This window comes from Phyllobates terribilis, unplaced genomic scaffold, assembly GCF_046119375.1.
Source record: "Phyllobates terribilis strain yellow unplaced genomic scaffold, ASM4611937v1 Scaffold_10__3_contigs__length_209671492, whole genome shotgun sequence".
NCBI lineage: Eukaryota > Metazoa > Chordata > Amphibia > Anura > Dendrobatidae > Phyllobates > Phyllobates terribilis.
In genome coordinates this window covers 29,194,741-29,214,587 of record NW_027362770.1, presented here as the reverse complement: position 1 = coordinate 29,214,587, position 19,847 = coordinate 29,194,741, and the positions used below count along the sequence as shown (strand labels likewise).

The window sequence follows — 19,847 nt, the reverse complement described above, 5'->3', positions numbered from 1 at the left end:
ACAAATCAGTCTACTGATGATGTGCTTCCAGCTTGTCAAATAGGATAATACTCTGATTAGTATTTGCCATTGTAGAATACTCTGCATTTTTTCATCATTTCACTGTATCTATCATGTTTAGTTAAGTGGTGCTGAACTGCAGGTTGGTTGCAATACCAGCCACAACCCATGCACAGGAGGGGCGCTGTTTCTAGAAATCTGTGCTATGTTTAATCTCTCACAGCCTCTTTAATTAAAACTAATTAATTGCTACTACCCTTTCTGAGGTCATTTTTGTACATTGGGCTATACCAAATTGATTATCCACCTCATCAGGTGAGCCCAGCAAAGTCTCTCATTAGCGACACTGAGGATCCCTTCTTCAAAGCCCAAGGTCCGGACAGATACACGGACGTTGGTGCAGCAGTCAGTTGAGGCATGCATGAAAGATATAGCAGAGGCACTGGAGACCATAGGCAGATAGAAGACACGGAACAGGTAGCAGAGGTCCTGGAAACCACAGACTGGTGGCTGAGTTCTTGGAGACCGCAGTCAGGTAGAAGAGGTCCTGGAGACTGCAGGTGGACAGGAGTCTGGGGACAAGTTGCAGAGGTCCTGGAGATCGCAGAAAGGTAGAAGAGGTCCTGGAGACTGCAGGCGGACAAGAGACCAGGAACAGGTAGCAGAGGTCCTGGAGACCGCAGACAGGTAAAGAGGTTCTGGAGACTGCAGGCGGACAAAATACCAGGAACAGGTAGCTGAGGTCCTGGAGACCGCAGACAGGTAGAAGAGGTCCTGGAGACTGCAGGCAGACAAAAGACCTTTAACAGATAGCAGAGGTCCTTAAAACCACAGGCGGACAGAAGACCAGGAACAGGTAGCTGAGGTCCTGGAGACCGCAGGTGGACAGAAGACCAGGAACAGGTAGCTGAGGTCCTGGAGGCTGCAGGCACACAGGATGCCAGTGGACTTAGAAATCTTAATACCAAGACACAGGTGTGTGTCTTGGTGAGCCTTTTCTAGGACCAGATAGATGATCATATTGGATCACTTCAGGCAGTCTGCAAAGCCTGACATGGAGCTCAACAGAGTTTAGCAGACCTGGGAGAGGGGAGCAAAGCCTGGATCCAGGACAGGTGTGTAACAGACATATTTTACCTCTAGTAAGAAATATAGGATTTTGTCGTCTTTAAAGGGGTTGTCCAGCCAAAATAAAAAAAATCTAAATGAGCCTTAGATACAGCAGTTATATAGATTACTATTCGATCACATTAATTACCCCAATTGTGTGGTTGGCCTACCTTGAGTCCCAGGATTGGCAACCCTACTTTTGGTCCTGTGCTCTACAAAGAGAGTTTCCTGATTCATCATGTGACTATGTATTAAGGGGACAGTCTCAATTTTGGCCAACCAGCCACCTTTACAAACAGCTTTGGCCATGTGCCGACACAGGATATGTTGTGGAGCTGCCAAACCTGGGACCAGTGTGGCCTGCCTGATAATTAGGACACCTAGTGTAATTTCACTACATTAGAAAGTTATGTTTCTAACTCCTTAGAGCTCCTTTATGTATATTTTTCGTGGGCTGGACAACTCCTTTAACTTTTTCTGCTGTATAAGCATTTCTAGTGTTTACTGATCTGGTTATTTGTGCAAAAATGGAGTAAAAAATTATATGATTCTATTTAGATATTCTGTTTTCAGCTTTTTCTTATATAACATATATTTTAAATTTTAAAATATGGATTGACTGTGTATTAATCAGTTATAACATGATTTTCATTAGTCTTGAATCTGTGATGGATTGTTATAATTAGATATTGTAATGTAGACTTCAGTCACTTAAAAAAAGAAAAACTCTTGGCTGTCAGTGAGACATGCAAATCTTGCCATAAAAGTTGCTCTTTTGGGTCAAAATGGTTAATTAAAGCACTTGATTCTTCCTGATTGCTACGAAACAGCAGGCAGCTACATGCTGAGCAGCTCTGTAAAATGCATTCATATATAAAGATATTTATTAATATCCTGCCATTTGTATATTTTTTCCCCAAGGGCATGAGACCAAAGCAATGCTGAACAACAGTGGTCCACGTTACAAGCGCAGCAAACTGGAAAAACGGATGAATATCAATGTATTCTGCTGTGTTGGCATCCTCATCGTCATGTGCCTCATTGGAGCTATAGGTTAATATTTTACCACTTTTTAACATTTTGGCTCCATTTGCATTTATTTGTTCATTCCATTTTTTTGCGGAATTTTTAAAAGATGTTATGATTTCAATTCTAATATATTTTTGACCAGAATATGGTACTTGTATCGGATATCCCTCATCAAACGGGAAACGTCAGGTAGAATCCCACCCAATATATAGTATGAAATGCCAGACAGATGCAGACCACATTGTGTCATGTGGTTTTGTTAAAGATTGAAAGGTCCCGTGTGGAGGGTAATTTTCTAAGCCCAGATCAAACTTTGTGACCCTTCCATTCGTGTGCCAGTGATTAGTGGTTACTAAGAAAGATTCGGGATATACTGTGTAATTAAGACCAAAACCACCCATAAAAGATATCCGCCAGCTAAATGATAGCTCATCCGACATCTATGTCGTTCCATAAACCTATTCACCCATCTTCTCCACATGACTACTTCATTTCATAGGGGAAAGTAAAATCATTAAAGGGGTTGTCCGGGGCTTTAACATTGATAACTGTGTAATGGCTTACTCAGTCTAAGGTCTAGCAAGCTGCTGAGTCTATTGTATCATAATTGGGCTGTTTGCTTATATATCATTTCTTATTTAGGTCATGGTCTTTGGTATCGAAAGTTCGAAATACATCCTCTATTCGATGTTCCAAATCCTGATGGAAGTTATACGCCGCCAGCTCTTGCGGGTTTTTACATGTTCCTTACTATGATTATCTTACTACAGGTAAGTGGATCTGTTAATTAAACCATGTTTCCCCTTCCTTACAATGACCTCAGGTATTGCACCTGTTTTCCAATAGTGAACCTCCTAAGGATTAGACCCCTCTAAGATCCATTCTTCTAACGTCTCCCTGAAAGTGAACCTTGTTTTCTTGCAGATCTTGATTCCTATTTCTTTGTATGTGTCCATTGAGCTGGTGAAACTTTGCCAGATCTACTTCATACATAATGACATTGATCTATATGATGAAGAAATTGACTTATCCGTGCAGTGTCGGGCATTAAACATTACAGAGGATCTTGGACAAATCCAGTATATCTTCTCAGACAAAACTGGGACATTGACAGAGAATAAAATGGTCTTCCGCAGATGTACAATAGTAGGAAATGAATTCTCCCATCAGGAGAACGGTAAGTTACATCTCTCATTACACAAGCTGAAGCTGCCTGGCGCCCAGACCGAGAGCTCCGCTGTCTGGAGGAAATTAACTTTATGCCTCCCGGCAGCCTTGGACTTTCAGTCATAGAGGCGGTGCCGGCACGGCTTCATGTCACCACTCAGTGCATAGAGAGCGGCGGCTGTAACCGCGCCCCCGATACTGACTGACAGCCGGCTCTTCATTAGAGCTTATACTTGTTTTTTATGGAGTTCGGCTTGATGGCGGTGGATCAAATACCTATTGTCTGGGTTATCATTTTCCTCTGTTACATACCAACTCTGAATAGACAAAAATATAGCAGATGTTTTAGGTGTTTGTAATAGTTCTTCCCCCTCTTGCTGTGAGATACAGTCAAGCAGAAGTTTTCTAGAATCACAATATGTCTCTTGTCATAAAACAAACTCAAGAGATTATCAAGGAATTGTTTCTTTTTTTCTTTTCTTTTGTTAATCAACCCAGCAGTACAACAAGGACACATCCACATTTCAAGCCATGGTTTTAATTAGCAAATTATTTTATTGTTAATTTTTTATTTAAAGCAAAACGTCTGGAAACTTACAAAGAAGAAGATTCTGATGATGAAGATTTGACAAAACTCAGAAACATTCCGATTCATACGAGAGCTGAAGAAAACCAGTCCACCGTGAGACATAAAGGCACCCGGGCTTTGAGACGGTGCCAGAGTGCTCGACCAAATATCCAAGGGCACTTTAGAAAAAAATCTGAAGGACGTTTTGACATTTCCCAAGTGGCTTTTAGCAGTCCTATTGTAAGTATTTGCTATTCATCAGACTAAGAACATTGGTATTTGCTGTACAGTTCATAGCAAGTTTTAAGTTTTAATGTAAATGCTAAATTGTCAGACTAAATGTAATTTTCCTGCATCAGATTATGCAAAAAAACAAAATGTACATGGTGTCTGTTTAATCCAAAGGAAAAAATTGCAGTTGTCTCAACTTCTTAAATGGGTAAAAATGCAAAGTGCTTGTAAAAAGAAGCAACTCTTCAATTTACCTCTTAAAAATCCTCTACGTTCTCCAGAACGGAGGAATGTTTAATTTTATATTTTACGGCTTGTTGCCTTAGATACCAGCCACCACTGCAGTCTATCGGAGGTTTCCTAGACTAGGGGTGCGAGCTTACAAGCGGTTTGTTATACAGCTTGCAAGTGCAGCTATGACGCTGGCTGGATCATTGGATTCGATGATGCAATTGGCAAGGCTGCCTCTACTTACAGCATGGTAGGTCTTCCCTCTAAAAACAGCTATCTGAAGTGTATATACTTTTGGGTCTACTTTCCATATTATACTGTTGCCAGCATACATGGTGCAGAGAAATGGAGGTTTCCAGCTCCAATAAAAACAAGTACATTTTATTGATTCACAAAAAAGTTAAAGAACATTCGATATGAGAGAATGCAGTACAGACCCATATGAAACTAACTAGGACATCTAGCAACGCGTTTCGAATGCAGCCACGGCGTTCTTTGTCAAGCATACAAGGTGCACATGAGGCACACCAAGGATGATCATTCATGTTAGCTGCCCCCCATTTCCATCTTTTGTAGAAGAGAAGGATACAATTGTCATTGGTGCCTAATTATAGAGATGGGAGCTCTGTATAGGTTGACACAACCTATATAAAATGGGGATAGAGTCAGTCTTGGTAGTTCTTCTTTTCTGGAGGAATGTGCATGTCTATGTGAAGAACCCATGCTGGCGTTGGGATACACCCATATTCCTCTGAGATGCCCCTATGTATATTAAATAGATGGTTGATCTTACAATATTGATTGACTTTGATCTGGAGTATATTGACAGCTTAAAGGTGTTGTCTGGCCTTAGGCTACAAGTTTGCAGTCACTCTATATGACTTCAGACTTCTGAATCCTCACATTGCGTGCACGGAGAGGCTTCTCTGGTGTCGATGCTGCCTGCTGTGAGGATTCTCCAGCACTGGGAGTGGCCAGTCGTTAGACCTTAGGCTACAAGTCTGCAGACATTCTATGTGACTGCAGACTTGTGAATCCTTCCATAACACGCACTGAGAGGATTCTCCGGTGCCGGGAGTGGTGGGCACATGACTGCAAGTGTGCGAATTGCATACTTCCGGCCACGTTCCGACTAGACTGTACCTGGCCTTGCTCAATACATTTGCATTGAGGGAGGCAGCGCCCATCTAGTCAGCACTTGACTGCGTGTATGCAAATCACATGCTTGTGGTGATGTGCCCACCTCTCACGGCACTGGAGAATTCTCACAGTGCATGATATGTAAGGATTTACAAGTCTGCAGTCACATAGAATGACTTCAGACAACCACTTTAACTAAATTAAATTTTAGAAAAAAATATGTTTCTTTCAATGAAAATATCTTCAAAATCCCAGCATAAACCCCGAGTCAATGCTTCGTTATTTTTTATATACTTCTCATTGTGCAGTTTACAACCACAAAACCTTCTCCCTGTCTCCCCTACGTGTAAATCCAGGGTAACAGAGAATGATTTCTGAAAATTACAGCCTAGCAATTTGCGAGGAACACCTGGTATCGAAGACAATGTAGTTCTTCTTCAGCAATCCCTAGTTTAGTCCTCATTACTTTAGTAATTAACAACAGAGGACTTCAGTCAAGACTTTATAAAATGAGAGATGGCTGCTGTAATGACACATTTTAATTAAAACAAGCCCCGTCGTTCCTGGGCACAGTCTGTAAATGTATAGTCTGTACGCACACGACTGCCTTCACAAGATCACTTTTATCTCCATGATGTAATTAAAAGGCATTCTATGAATGAAGCGTGCATTGCTAAATGAAGTGTTTCCAAGTCAACCAGCCAGAGTCGGGCGCTCGTCTAGTCAGTCGTGCTCTGTATAAGTGGTATATGATGGACTGCAGCTTTTTAGCTTGATGAATACGTACCCTCAGTATGGTATGACCATATTTACAAATTGCTTTGATCCAATGCTCCGTAATGTCTTTAATTATGTTATGGATCTCTGCTGGCCTTTGGAAGTGATCCATTGATTATGTAATGGACGGACTAGGGCAATCCTCATTTTCTATTTTTAATTAAAAAAAAAAATACATTTTTCAACTCCCACACTAATGTACAGAATTATATGACGCGCCCCCTGGGCCATGTTCAAGGGATACCCGGAGCCGGATCTGGATGGGGGTAGTAGTCCTTGTGGCGGTGACCCGGTCCGTGTCCAGGGTGTCAAACTAAGTGTGTGGCAGTCTTGGTAGATGTTGTTTCTGTGTCGACTACGCCACCCGTTGATTTGCGGTCACAAGGCCGCCGCTGCAGAACAGTCCGCTGAGGCCGGTAGTATGTGTGCAGCAATGGTGGTATAACCCCCAACGGGAGGGGTATGGCCTCAGGGCAGCTGGTGCGGATGATGGAGGTAGTGGTAGTGCAGAAAGGAGAGTCAGAGACGTGAGATGCAGTTTCAGGGTTTTTACTCACTGATGTTGCTTTAGTCACTTCGGCCGGGAGTGACCACCCGAGCCGTACTGCATTCACCAGGTGCGGGACTCGGCTAACCCCCAGGCAGTTCCGGAGCGTGGTCCTGAGCTTCCCTCTCACTCTCTTTCTCCTGGCCGTCCCCACCAGGGATCCACCTTTGTCCGGTTCCTTTGGGCCTTCTACGGTAAAACCTTCTCTGGCTTTCCTGACCCTACTCTTGGTGTACCTTCCTGGTGGATGTGGTGAGGGTCGTGGCAAAACTTGACCACGACCTACGGTTCCTGGTTAAGGGTTACTTTTGCCTCCGCCAGCTTGGGATCCGGTGCCCTCTTCTGCCAACCCTTCACCCTTTTGGCTTAATTCTGGGATCTTAGGGTTCCCTCTTTTCTGCGTCTCTGGGCCTTCCTTCTTCCTCTCCACTACAAGCCTGGCCCTGGAGCTGGGCCCAGCCGGAGCCACAGCTCCTAGTCAGCCCTCCTGGCTGAACTCTCCTTCAGCTTCTCCTCAGACTGACTGACTGACTCTATCCTAAGATGGTGCCCACCATATATACTCCCTCTATGTGTGAGCCTAGGTGACCAGCACCCAATGGGCTCCTATCTCTATGCCCAGAGCCCCTCCCCTATCTGCCCCTACACTACTGGGATGTTCCACCCCCCCTCCCACTCCAGCCAGGGACAGACGCTGTCGTACCTGCACATTTACTTAGTGGGAGTACCGTAGTTCTGTCCCCCGGAAATGGGATGTATGTAGTGCATGCAGCCTACTAAGCTCAGTCCCACACTCCATCCTTACCCGGGAGTGGAATACCACACCTCTGGAGTGAGGTGCAATACCCCTGTAGCAGCCGAGTCCTCAGGGTGCTACATTCCCCCCTGGTAAATCACAGCACGTCCTCGGGCTGTAAAAGAGCAAAACATGCAAACATACAAAATTTTTTTTAAAACATTATAAACATTATCAGCAACATAACATTACGGGTAACTTATATTATAAGACCTTTTTGAGATAATACTCTTCTTATAAAATGTTCTTGTTCTTCTGGCCACTGTGCACTTGTGACCAGGTAAAAGTGCAACAGTACAAAAACAGTTCCTTATAAAACCAGTAGAGGGCGCTTTAGGAAGCGCAACTATTTACAAGGGTATGGCCGCTCTCAGTCCTCGGCCAGTGGGGATAAAGGGATGGCTGCTCACAGTCCTCAGCCTGTTAAGGGATAGGGACACACGGGTAACAGTTTGCTGGTCCCAACGGGGACTATACTTTACAGGTAACAGTTTGCTGGTCCCAACGGGGACTATACTTTACAGGTAACAGTACTTGTACCCTTACGGGTAACTATTTACAGTTTCACTGTACCGTACTTTAGTAACGGCGTCCTCCTGCTCCTTCCTGCGGGTAACCTTCAAACCCGTCCGGGTCCTCTTGATCCTTCTTGCTCTGCAGCTCTTCCTCGGTCAATCGGTGCACATGAAGAGCATATGGACCTTTGGCACACTGATGCCGGGTGAAGGTGACCTCGTCACCCAGGTAAAGGTCACGTCCTCTGTGTCCCTCCGGCAGATGGCTCTCGACGTCCCTGCGGGTGACAAAGACGTCGCCGGGGGTTCTGTGGTCCCGGATAAAACCCCACCCGTGCTGCAGTTGAAACTTGATTACGGTCCCGGTGGCGCGGGGACCGTGGGCTGCACGGGGGTTTCGTCTGGTCCGGCTCTTCTGCTCCGCACTCTGGACTTGCAGCCGCTCCTCGCGGACCCGCCTCTCTCGCCGTTCCTGGTCGAAGACCTCCAGCTGTTGCCGGCAGCACTCTGCTCGCTGGGCTGCGGCCGCCCGGGTCTCTTGGGTGAAGCCGATGAGGTTTTCTCCAGTGGGGTCCCATTCGAATTGGGCCTCCTCCAACGGGAGCGGAGTGATCTTGGCGGGCGCCGGAGCCGGAATCAGAGGCCTTTCCTTCCGGAGTCGGGGATGGAGGTACTCCGGTGGCCACTCAAAGGGCTGCCCATCCGGGCAAGTGTGCTGGGCGAACAGGTCTTCACCCAAGGGTAGGACTTTGTGGGTTGAGGGCGCGGTGGTAGTAGCGGCGCCCGGATTCACCAGGCCTTGCGACCAGGCCGGTGGCGTCTCCTGCTTGGCCGCGCTCGGGGTTGAGGCGCGTGACGTCACAGGGGGCGTGGCCGCGGCGCCTACTTGAGGCCTAGTCTGTAGCGGTGGCGGTGCAGCGACGGGCACTGTAGGGGGAATTTCGGGCTCTGCGACGGGAAGCTGGGGCAGGCTCGCGGTTTCTAGGCTTGGGGTAGTGACGTCCCCTTTACCTGCCTCCGTCTCTTCAGCTCCTTCCACGGCGTCGTCTCCGGCCTTCATTCCTCCTGCACCATCCTCAGAGGCGGTCAGACTCCTCGTCTCGGGTGGCGTGCTCCGCTGGCGGGTTCCAGCCTGCTGGGCCATCTCCCTACTCCACTCAGTCAGCGTTTCTTGCCGCACCTGGGCCATCCTCCGTGCGAGGCCCTCCAGCGCGGTCTGTGCACGCTCCCGGTCTCGGGGGAGCTGTGCTAGGATCTCCACCAGGTCTTGTGGGGTGGTGACTTGCAACAGGCTCCTGACCACATGGTCGGTGCTGCCTGACTCTCCCTCCATCTCCGGGTGCGACCTCTCCAGACTCCTCCAGGCTGCACCCATCCTCAGTCTTTTGTTCTGTATCCGCCCACACTGAGGGCGGTCCTGGGGCAACTTGGTGATTGTCAGTTCCAGGGGCAGACCCCCCACGCTGACGGACATCTCAATCATTGCAGTCTCTGCTGGTGGGGGCGGTCCTTGGTTTTGGCGCTCTTCTGGGACCAGGCCCACGATGGGAGGTCGTCTCTTACCACCCTCTGGCACGCCCATAATGGCGTCCGCTCTGCCAGGGCGGGAAATCGTCTCAGATGGCGGGAACCGTCTCCCAGTGGCGGGAAACTCCGTGGATGGAGGGAAAAAGCTGCAGATGGCGGGCAACCGGTGGGAAACGACCCGTGATGGCGTCCGATGGCGGGGACCCTCCGGAATTGGCGGGAGACTTCTTTTACGGTACAGATAAATTTTTCTTCAGGCACGCAGTACCCGGTAGTTGCGGGCACGTGATCCTGCCGACTACGCCAAAGTTGACGCGCCCCCTGGGCCATGTTCAAGGGATACCCGGAGCCGGATCTGAATGGGGGTAGTAGTCCTTGTGGCGGTGACCCGGTCCGTGCCCAGGGTGTCAAACGAAGTGTGTGGCAGTCTTGGTAGATGTTGTTTCTGTGTCGACTACGCCACCCGTTGATTTGCGGTCACAAGGCCGCCGCTGCAGAACAGTCCGCTGAGGCCGGTAGTATGTGTGCAGCAATGGTGGTATAACCCCCAACGGGAGGGGTATGGCCTCAGGGCAGCTGGTGCGGATGATGGAGGTAGTGGTAGTGCAGAAAGGAGAGTCAGAGACGTGAGATGCAGTTTCAGGGTTTTTACTCACTGATGTTGCTTTAGTCACTTCGGCCGGGAGTGACCACCCGAGCCGTACTGCATTCACCAGGTGCGGGACTCGGCTAACCCCCAGGCAGTTCCGGAGCGTGGTCCTGAGCTTCCCTCTCACTCTCTTTCTCCTGGCCGTCCCCACCAGGGATCCACCTTTGTCCGGTTCCCTTGGGCCTTCTACGGTAAAACCTTCTCTGGCTTTCCTGACCCTACTCTTGGTGTACCTTCCTGGTGGATGTGGTGAGGGTCGTGGCAAAACTTGACCACGACCTCCGGTTCCTGGTTAAGGGTTACTTTTGCCTCCGCCAGCTTGGGATCCGGTGCCCTCTTCTGCCAACCCTTCACCCTTTTGGCTTAATTCTGGGATCTTAGGGTTCCCTCTTTTCTGCGTCTCTGGGCCTTCCTTCTTCCTCTCCACTACAAGCCTGGCCCTGGAGCTGGGCCCAGCCGGAGCCACAGCTCCTAGTCAGCCCTCCTGGCTGAACTCTCCTTCAGCTTCTCCTCAGACTGACTGACTGACTCTATCCTAAGATGGTGCCCACCATATATACTCCCTCTATGTGTGAGCCCAGGTGACCAGCACCCAATGGGCTCCTATCTCTATGCCCAGAGCCCCTCCCCTATCTGCCCCTACACTACTGGGATGTTCCACCCCCCCTCCCACTCCAGCCAGGGACAGACGCTGTCTTACCTGCACATTTACTTAGTGGGAGTACCGTAGTTCTGTCCCCCGGAAATGGGATGTATGTAGTGCATGCAGCCTACTAAGCTCAGTCCCACACTCCATCCTTACCCGGGAGTGGAATACCACACCTCTGGAGTGAGGTGCAATACCCCTGTAGCAGCCGAGTCCTCAGGGTGCTACATATACTTTTTAAGTCCATAAAAAACAAGTGCCTTAAATTTATGGTCCTTGTCTTCAACCCTATGCTATTGTAAATTTATGGTACCCAATTAAAGGTGGTAGTTTTCTTCTACCTTGCCCAGACATGGATACAGTCAGCTGGCACCCCTGGTACAAAGGCAATATATGGGCTATTTGCTTTCTATTTTGGAATGTGAGCAGCACGTCACACTAGGCATAGCCCAACAGTAAATGTAGTTTATAGTGTGGTTCAATTATGTGCAATCCAATGGATAATAGAAATGACCTCCTTGTCTGAAACTAAACAGGTTGCCCTTATGGAATGTCCGCCGTCACCGGGTACTACAATCCCTGCTGTACAGTATGCAGAAGCTCTAATATAGGAAACGACCATACGTCCTTTGGTTGTGAATCAAGTAAAAGTAGTTCTATTCCTGTTTGTATGGGCAAAATTCGGTTTCCGACAAAAAGGTGACAGGTCACTTTTGACTGTGATTGGCTCCATGAATTCACGTTAAGACCTTGGACAAACCTTAAGACCTTGGACAAACACCTTCTGCGTGACATTTTTTTTTAGAAATAGGTGAATAATAAATAACTACAAATAATCTAATTTTAGATTACTGTAAGATGGTGACTGAAGAATTGGCTTAGTAGTAGCATTTTATGTGTCTGGTGTATCAATGAATACAATTAGACCATAAACATTTTGTATGAATAAAAAAAAATATCTGACTAAACAAATAATTTATCTCTATAAGCCTACAATGTGTGGCAATAGTAAAAAATCAACCCTTGACGAAGCTTGTTTTGCGAAACGCTCATTTTACCATTGCTATATTGTGGTGTGCATATTTATACACAATCTATTTCCTTCTTTGAGGCTTTTTTTTTTTATTTCTTTGATTGTGTTACTATCTCTTTAGGTGTCCAGCCTTGTACATATATAGGGTTTCCGGTTGTCCCACCTCTTTTTCCATTTTGTAGATGAATTTTAAATTGTTTTAAATATTTTATCTTATACATTTTCAATAGTTTGATTTTTTTTATATTACATTTACACTATTTTGTCATTTTCACGCCTCTTTTTTTGGGGTTTGTTGGATATTAAGATTTGCCTTATGTGATGTGTGACAACTTTTTGAAACTACTCCATATTGGAAGAGAAAGCACATCTGTCTATGTATCTGTCTATATTTCTGCCTCCTACCTATCCTATATATAGGAGTCCTAATATCACTCTGGATACTATTGCTTCTGTTATGTTGGATTCTACTTATTTTTTTAATCCTTCTATATTATAAATTTAGGCAATGAGCAAGCGGATGAAATGTTTTTTTTTTTTTTAAATTATGATTAGTTCTGAGTAACTGCGTTTCCCATCTGCTGAATGCAAATCACTATAATACCGCTCGGAGATTATTCTTGAGGCTTCAATGCTTTACAATGTTTAGTTTTCCTTTTTACTAACAACATTTGTATCTCTGGTGTCACTAAATGTTTAATTTGGGGCCTTAGGGAAACTTGTTTATGTGATGAAAAAAAAAAAGTCCAGCCGTAATCGTAACCACCTTAAGACATAGTTGATGTGAGGTAGAAGGTAACACTGTGCTGAATTAATTAAAACCTATGCTCTTCTCATGAATGTCCCCTTTCTCATTTAGTCTCCAAAGTGTTTAGTTTGCAGCACTTTTGCTCATGAGCTGCTCTTCTTGTGGTGAGGATGGTAAATGGCAGCCATAGTTTGCTATCTTGAAGGCCTTGGAGCGTAATCTTCTGTTTACCCGAGAGCTGCTCTTCTTTCTGTGAGAATGGTAAATGGCAGCCATAGTTTGCGATCTTGAAGGCCTTGGAGCGTAATCTTCTGTTTACCCGAGAGCTGCTCTTCTTTCTGTGAGAATGGTAAATGGCAGCCATAGTTTGCGATCTTGAAGGCCTAGGAGCGTAATCTTCTGTTTACCCGAGAGCTGCTCTTCTTTCTGTGAGAATGGTAAATGGCAGCCATAGTTTGCGATCTTGAAGGCCTTGGAGCGTAATCTTCTGTTTACCCGAGAGCTGCTCTTCTTTCTGTGAGAATGGTAAATGGCAGCCATAGTTTGCGATCTTGAAGGCCTTGGAGCGTAATCTTCTGTTTACCCGAGCACCCACCTAGCTAGAATTATTCATAGACTTCGCTCTTTTCCTTTGTCTCCAAGTCTTTCAGTTTTTTACACATTATTCCAATGTTTGAATTAGTAGAAGTTGGGTTTTGTAGTAATAATCACAATAGGCTGCCCTTCTGCTGTATGTGAACACCATTATATGTTGTACCTAGATCCCCTTTCAGGGCCCCTATGTCCCATTATCTCATTTGTAAGGCTATGTTCACACATGTTGGTTTTTTTTTCCAGCAGCAAAACTGATCTCTGGCAGGAAATCAGCTGCATCAAAAAACAGGTTTTGATGCGTTTTTTGGTGTGTTTTTTCTGCATTTTTTTCACTGTCCTTCTATCTCTATTTATTCATGTACATAAAGTTCTGTAAAAAAAAAAAAAAAAAAACCCCTATTCTATTTTGCCATAAAAAATGCTGAAAAAGCGCTGATGCAAATTTTGGTGCTTTTTTCAGTGTTTTTTTCACCACCCATTACTTCCTATGGGTGAAAAAAACGCTGAAAGAAGTGACATTCTCTATGTTCCAAAAACCCAAATAAGGCACAGAATATGCAAGAAAAAAACCAAAGATGTGTGAACAGAGAATTCTGGTTTTTCATAGACTTTGCTGGTACTGCAAAACGCAGCTGAAAATTTGCATATTAATCTGCAGCAAAAAAACACTGAAAAACCCAACATGTGTGAACATAGCTTAAGGGTGCTTTCACATTGCATTTACGGACAAGCTCGGTGGCCTCGTGGGGGCTTATGTCCGAACCCCCCGCAAAACATGATTCGGACGTATGCGCTGGCGGGGCCATAGACTGAAATGGTGCTGGCAGAGAGAACATGTGCTCTGACGTGCATCAATTTTGGGAGCGTACGCCTACTGGAGGTGGACTCTCAAACGTAGTAGAGTTTGAGCGTGTCCCTAGATGCAATATGAAAGCACCCTAAGAGAGAATCGTGTTGTGACCAATCTTTAGTGGAGAGTATAAGTTATCAGTAGAAGGTGGTCACACTCTCTCTAGGAGATAGAAGTATAGTAACCCATACTTGTCAATTCTCCCAGAATGTCCAGTAGACTCCTATCAAAAGGGGAGGTGGCCTAAAAGAGTTGGCAAATCTTTAAGACATTGCAAAATCCTCTGAGAACCCCTTGGGAAAGGCAATCCCCGTCATCTTTTTCATTGCTAGTACGCCCAACCCAGAGGCGTACTTTATGGGTAGGAATGGTTTGTGAATAGGGTGTAGCCGGCCAAAACAAAAAATAATTGTGCAAAAGAAATACCGTAATTTCTCAAGTACTAGCCTAGATAACGTTTGCTTGGTCTTACCCTTACACTGGGTGTCACAGCTTTGTGGGCATTCCTGTATAATATGTTGGCCCTTGCCTATACTATAGCAAGAAATCCCAGATGCATACCTTTGGATCCACACATGCAGGCTCGTTCCATTTACAAACTGTAGAATAACAAGTTTTGAAGTGAATAAAATGACTTAAAGGGAACTTGTCAGCGGGACCATGCTGCCCAATCCATGAGAAGCATGAATCAGGATGCATAGTTTCAGCCAGGTATATTTTTGTATGAAACGCTTTGGTGTTTCATTATGGTTGGAAGATCTTGCTTGGGACAATAGCCATAAATGAGACTAGTCCAGCGCTGCCCCCGGCTGGCATCTCTGCAGATGATTGGCAGGTCTCTCCCATAGCGACACCTGTCAGTCAGCTGGAGCGGAGCGGCGCTGGACTAGTCAGACCTTTTGCTATGGTCCCCAGCCGGATCTTTAGATTATATTTTCTCTGAACGCCGAGCAGCATAAATCAGCTGACCGGTTCCCTTTATTATCGCATCCCAGAGTTCATCTCCAGAATATTTCACCATCAATAGCAAACAAAGGAAATTTATTGTCCTCAGCTGAAGTTTTTTTTTCAGTAAATCTCTGCACTATCCAATTTCCACAAGGTGACGGAACGTGTTATAACATAGTAAATGTAACGTATTTTCTAAGTTTTTATTTTATGTAAAAAATAAAAATGCACAGTAACATCAGACCCAAAACTCTCTCCTCTGCTTTCTACGAATTACTCTTCCCTGGTCCAACGTGACCAATTTTGCTATTGCCATAGTAGATGGGATCATGTCATTCCGTTAATTATCAAATATATAAAAGTAACATCTGCTCTAAAAACAAACTGTGAACGCTGGACCAGATCCAGAGAACAAGTAATGAAATCTACTCTATCCAGATGCCAGCCACAAGACAAATGCTACTAATTGGGATATAGTCAAGCAGAGAAAAATGAACCGAATAAAGGGAAGCTGCACACGATTAGAATCACGGGGCCTAAAAATACCCATTCTTCCAGTATCGTGTTTGTGTTCTCTCTTTCCGCATAGTACTTAATTGTAATACTGGGTTTCGAGCAGTCAAATTAACTTCATGTGTAGACGTCTTGTCAGCCATGGAGAAATAAGAGGTCTTGGTTTACGTGTTTCCGTTTATAGATACTTAAAGGCAGTTTGAGAAAAATGTTAAAAAAAAAGATTAATTCTTTTTTTTTCTATTCTATTTCAGGAAAAAGATGTAACCCCGGATCAGATGCTTTTACAGAAGGTCAGAGAAGCGTCAGTCCAAGTTGAAACTTTGTCTCCATATAAGCCACAAAGCAGCGCCAGGCCTTCAAGTTCTCCGTATATTGATTTCTTCATGGCTTTGGCCATTTGCAATACAGTAGTGGTCTCTACAGCAACTGAACCGAGGCAAAGGGTAGGCCCTGTGCACATTAAGATATCCTCTATCCATGCTCATCGGAAGTCTGACCTTGAACTGTATAGCTATTTCCATCCATCGCTTACTTTCCCAGAACTGTCAATGCATAAAGTTATTACATGTGTTTAGTTTAAAATAAAAATGCTCTACGCAAAATTCTAATACATATAACTAGCATTAAAACGTGATTATGATTGAAAAGCAAAAAATGTAATACAAAAGTTGACTAAAAAATAAGTTATTTTCATTTTTATGTATTCATGAGTGTATAGAACTTCATTGCAGACATTTTGATGCACTTGGATACTTAATCTCCGCCCTGCTACCGCAAGTAGTTTTGTGCAGGGTCAGAAAACACCTCTCCCATTTTTGTGATTTGGATCATGGGTTAATCTCAGCAGAACCTAGACTGGTGTCAAGGGTATAACGTTACAGTGGTGTAAAAAAATTCCCACGCAACAGCCTATAAAAATGTGCTCACACTCTAAAGGGGACCTTTCATTTCTCCGGCTTTTTGATTGACAGCCTTCTCTCCACACACACACGTTGCGCACACACACACGTTGCACACACACACGTTGCACACACACACATGTTGCGCACACACATGCGCGCGCACACACACACACACACGTTGCGCACAGACACACACACACGTTGCGCACAGACACACACACACGTTGCGCACAGACACACACACACGTTGCGCACAGACTCACACACGCTGCAGAACCGGCTGTCAATCAAAACAGCAGGGAGTGATTTTTGCCGTGTTCACTGTGACCGTAACCACTTCTTGCACCCCCCCTACGATTAGAATTGAGTGGCCGCAAGTTAATTTTCTTCCTACAACCGGTAAGGCAGCCTAACATTTTAATGCTATTTACCTGCATATTAACCTTATATGTGCAAGAAAATAGCATTTCTGGACATGATCAGTTCCCTAAAAGCGGTTGTTCATGATAAGAAAATATATGTATTTTCTCCACAAGCAGCGCCATGTTAGTTTATTGGATGTCTGAGCGATTGCAGTAGCAGCTCTATACACCAGTGCTTCTCAAACTGTAATGCGCACCCCAAGCAAAGCAAGTTAGACACAAGTGATCAGATCTTGCACAGGCTTTTCTTCAGTTGCAGCAATATTTGGTTAATCAACATGATAGAATTAATTTTGTGGGTTTTTTATGTTCTATGTGGTTCAAGAAACAAATTTTCAGACAAAATCAGGTAATTTTTACTAATTTTGCTACGGACCATGCAGAGGCATAGCTTGGGTTGCCAGCGCCTGTGGCAAGCAAGTATTTTGCACCCCCTAACGTGGACAATTGCACATAAAATAATATAAATAAAGTTATACATTGTTCTATTTATTTTTACTATTTTTTTAGGACATTTTTGAGGACTTGCACAGTGCAACCTCAATTGTTGCCTCCACAGATCTCTTATCATTGGCGTCTAGGCTCTGCAGAGGCAGCAACTGAGATGATAAAGCTCACTTCATCATACGGAGAACTTTGTAATCTCAGTAGTTGCCTGTGCAGAGTGCAGCAGCCTATCACAAACTCATTGTGACTGCTGTGCTCTGCACTGGAACCTGTGGCACCGATCTAGAAGTCAAATGGCTGATGGCTGATTTAACTGTTTCAACGGTTGTCCACTCAGTGTCTACCTGTGCTGGTCTAAGTGGCAAAATTTTTCACCTTCATAGAATCTGGCTGCCAAGGAAATCACCGCTGTGCCCTTCACCATGCTACACCGCTTAGGCCCAGATATTTTTTCTGGTAGGCCCCTCTAGAAGAAGGTTGAGAATCCATGTTTTTTCCAGCCCATAGACAAGACGGGAGACACAGTTTCTAGAGAAAATTATTCCCTTTTTGCTGTTAATAAAAAACTTATTTAAAGGGACATATTAGTACATTACAATTCCAGAGAAATAAGCATACAAATAACATTGAACCGTGGCCTTCACACATTCCTAACATTTTAATTTTGATTATTTGCTCCATAAGGTTACCATGCCTCCATTACTAAAACCATCGGCATCATCTTTGGAGAAGTTTCAGCATTTGTTCCAAAGGCTAAAGCTGCTGAGGCTGAGTCAGTCGTCCTCCACTACTCCCTCCGGCTCTGACCCTGCAACTCCAACCAGTGTGAAGAAGAACAAAGTCAGCCCCGATAGCGCCTCTCGTTCAAGTTCAGGTGAAGCCGATAATGAAAGCAATGGCAGAGATGACTCTACAGCAAGCAAGAACAGCGCTGACAACTGTATTGATGAAATGTTTGCCACTGTTGGCCCATTCAGTATAGAAGATGAGTTCTTATATGAGGCAGAGAGTCCCGATGAAGCTGCCCTGGTGCATGCAGCAAGAGCATATAGCTTCACCTTAATGTCCCGCACCCCTGACCAGGTGACAGTACGACTTCCACAAGGGAGCCTTCTCACCTTTGACCTTCTCTATACTTTGGGCTTTGACTCTGTCAGAAAAAGAATGTCAGTGGTGGTTCGTCACCCAATAACTAGAGAGATAATTGTGTACACCAAAGGAGCCGATTCTGTCATCATGGATTTATTGGACGACCCGGCGAAAGGTGAGCATCGAGGAATATTAGCACTGTATGTCATATCTCTAATGTGGGGAAAGTGGCTTTCTAGTGAAGAAAACTCATCTAGAAATGCCCTATTAGCAATGGTAAATCACGCCTTTAACGATTTTAATTTTCAAAATTTTTGAAAGGCAGACCCCTTTGCATCCGTGCCAAGAGGACAATCAGGATAATACATGTTCAATGATATCCGATTACTGTTAATGCTAGATTAATATGTTTCTATATTGAAGAATTAATAAGAATCTGTCACCAGGTTTTTGCTACCTCATTTGAGAGAAGCATGATGTAGGAAAAGAGACCCTGATTCCAACGATGCATCACTTAGTTTATTGAGGTCACATTGTCTATTGACAGAGAGCTGCTTATCAGAGGAGGGGGTGTGGTCAGACCAGGGCTCATGGGAGCTGTAGTCCAGGCAGTCATGATCTCCTGCTGATAAAACATTTATCGTTTTGAAACCGCACTCAACCCAGTAAGTGACACATCACTGAAATCAGTGTCTCAGCCCATCCTCTTCTTAGATTACATAGCAAAAACCTGCTGACAGATTCCCTTAAATACAGACCAAGCAGAGACTTATACAAGAAATTATTTTTCAAGAATAGTATGTCATTTATTTGCTGTATGGTTAAAAGTGCTTTACCCGGTACTGCAAAATTTTATATCAGAGTAGTTAAGGCCATCCTTTCATATGTCTGTAACTCAGTTGACTGATGATGCCCCTCCTGCACAATGGCATCAACTGTGCCCAACATTACAGCTCAGTCCCGGTTAATTTATTGAGGCTGAAATACCAAGCACAGCTACACCAAAATTACAGGGTTGTGCCTCATAAATGCTGCTGGACTGAATTCAACTCTACCATATGCATTTGCTTTATAATACAGACATGTATTTTAGTAAAGATGATTTTTTTAGTATTTAATGGGGATGTGTGACTTACCATACACAGTGGGGCAGATGTACAAATACTAATCTTTAGATGCAAACGTAGACTAGGCATTCTTCAAATGCGCCAGATTATTATAGTGGTTCATGCTGTTGGATAAATCACATTTTAAGACTGTAGTATAAGTTTACACCACCTTTAACTTGACTTAGTTTGTTGCAGAAATTTTGGCACATTTTTTGGCGCATCGTATCAGCCCCAGTAAGTCACTGCCCTTTTCAGT

At 44.7% G+C, this 19,847-nt stretch overlaps 1 protein-coding gene across 2 annotated transcripts in view; it reads left to right on the top strand.

Annotated features, from left to right (window-relative positions):
* Window positions 1-19,847, top strand: part of ATP10B (ATPase phospholipid transporting 10B (putative)) — a 666,536-nt gene that overhangs the window by 622,213 nt on the left and 24,476 nt on the right. For both annotated transcript variants that reach the window (XM_073649518.1, XM_073649519.1), the window contains 6 exons: window positions 2,032-2,163; window positions 2,782-2,909; window positions 3,064-3,316; window positions 3,885-4,114; window positions 15,874-16,065; window positions 18,078-18,657. In XM_073649518.1, coding sequence (XP_073505619.1) covers window positions 2,032-2,163; window positions 2,782-2,909; window positions 3,064-3,316; window positions 3,885-4,114; window positions 15,874-16,065; window positions 18,078-18,657 — 1,515 coding nt within the window. The remainder of the gene's footprint in view (window positions 1-2,031; window positions 2,164-2,781; window positions 2,910-3,063; window positions 3,317-3,884; window positions 4,115-15,873; window positions 16,066-18,077; window positions 18,658-19,847) is intronic.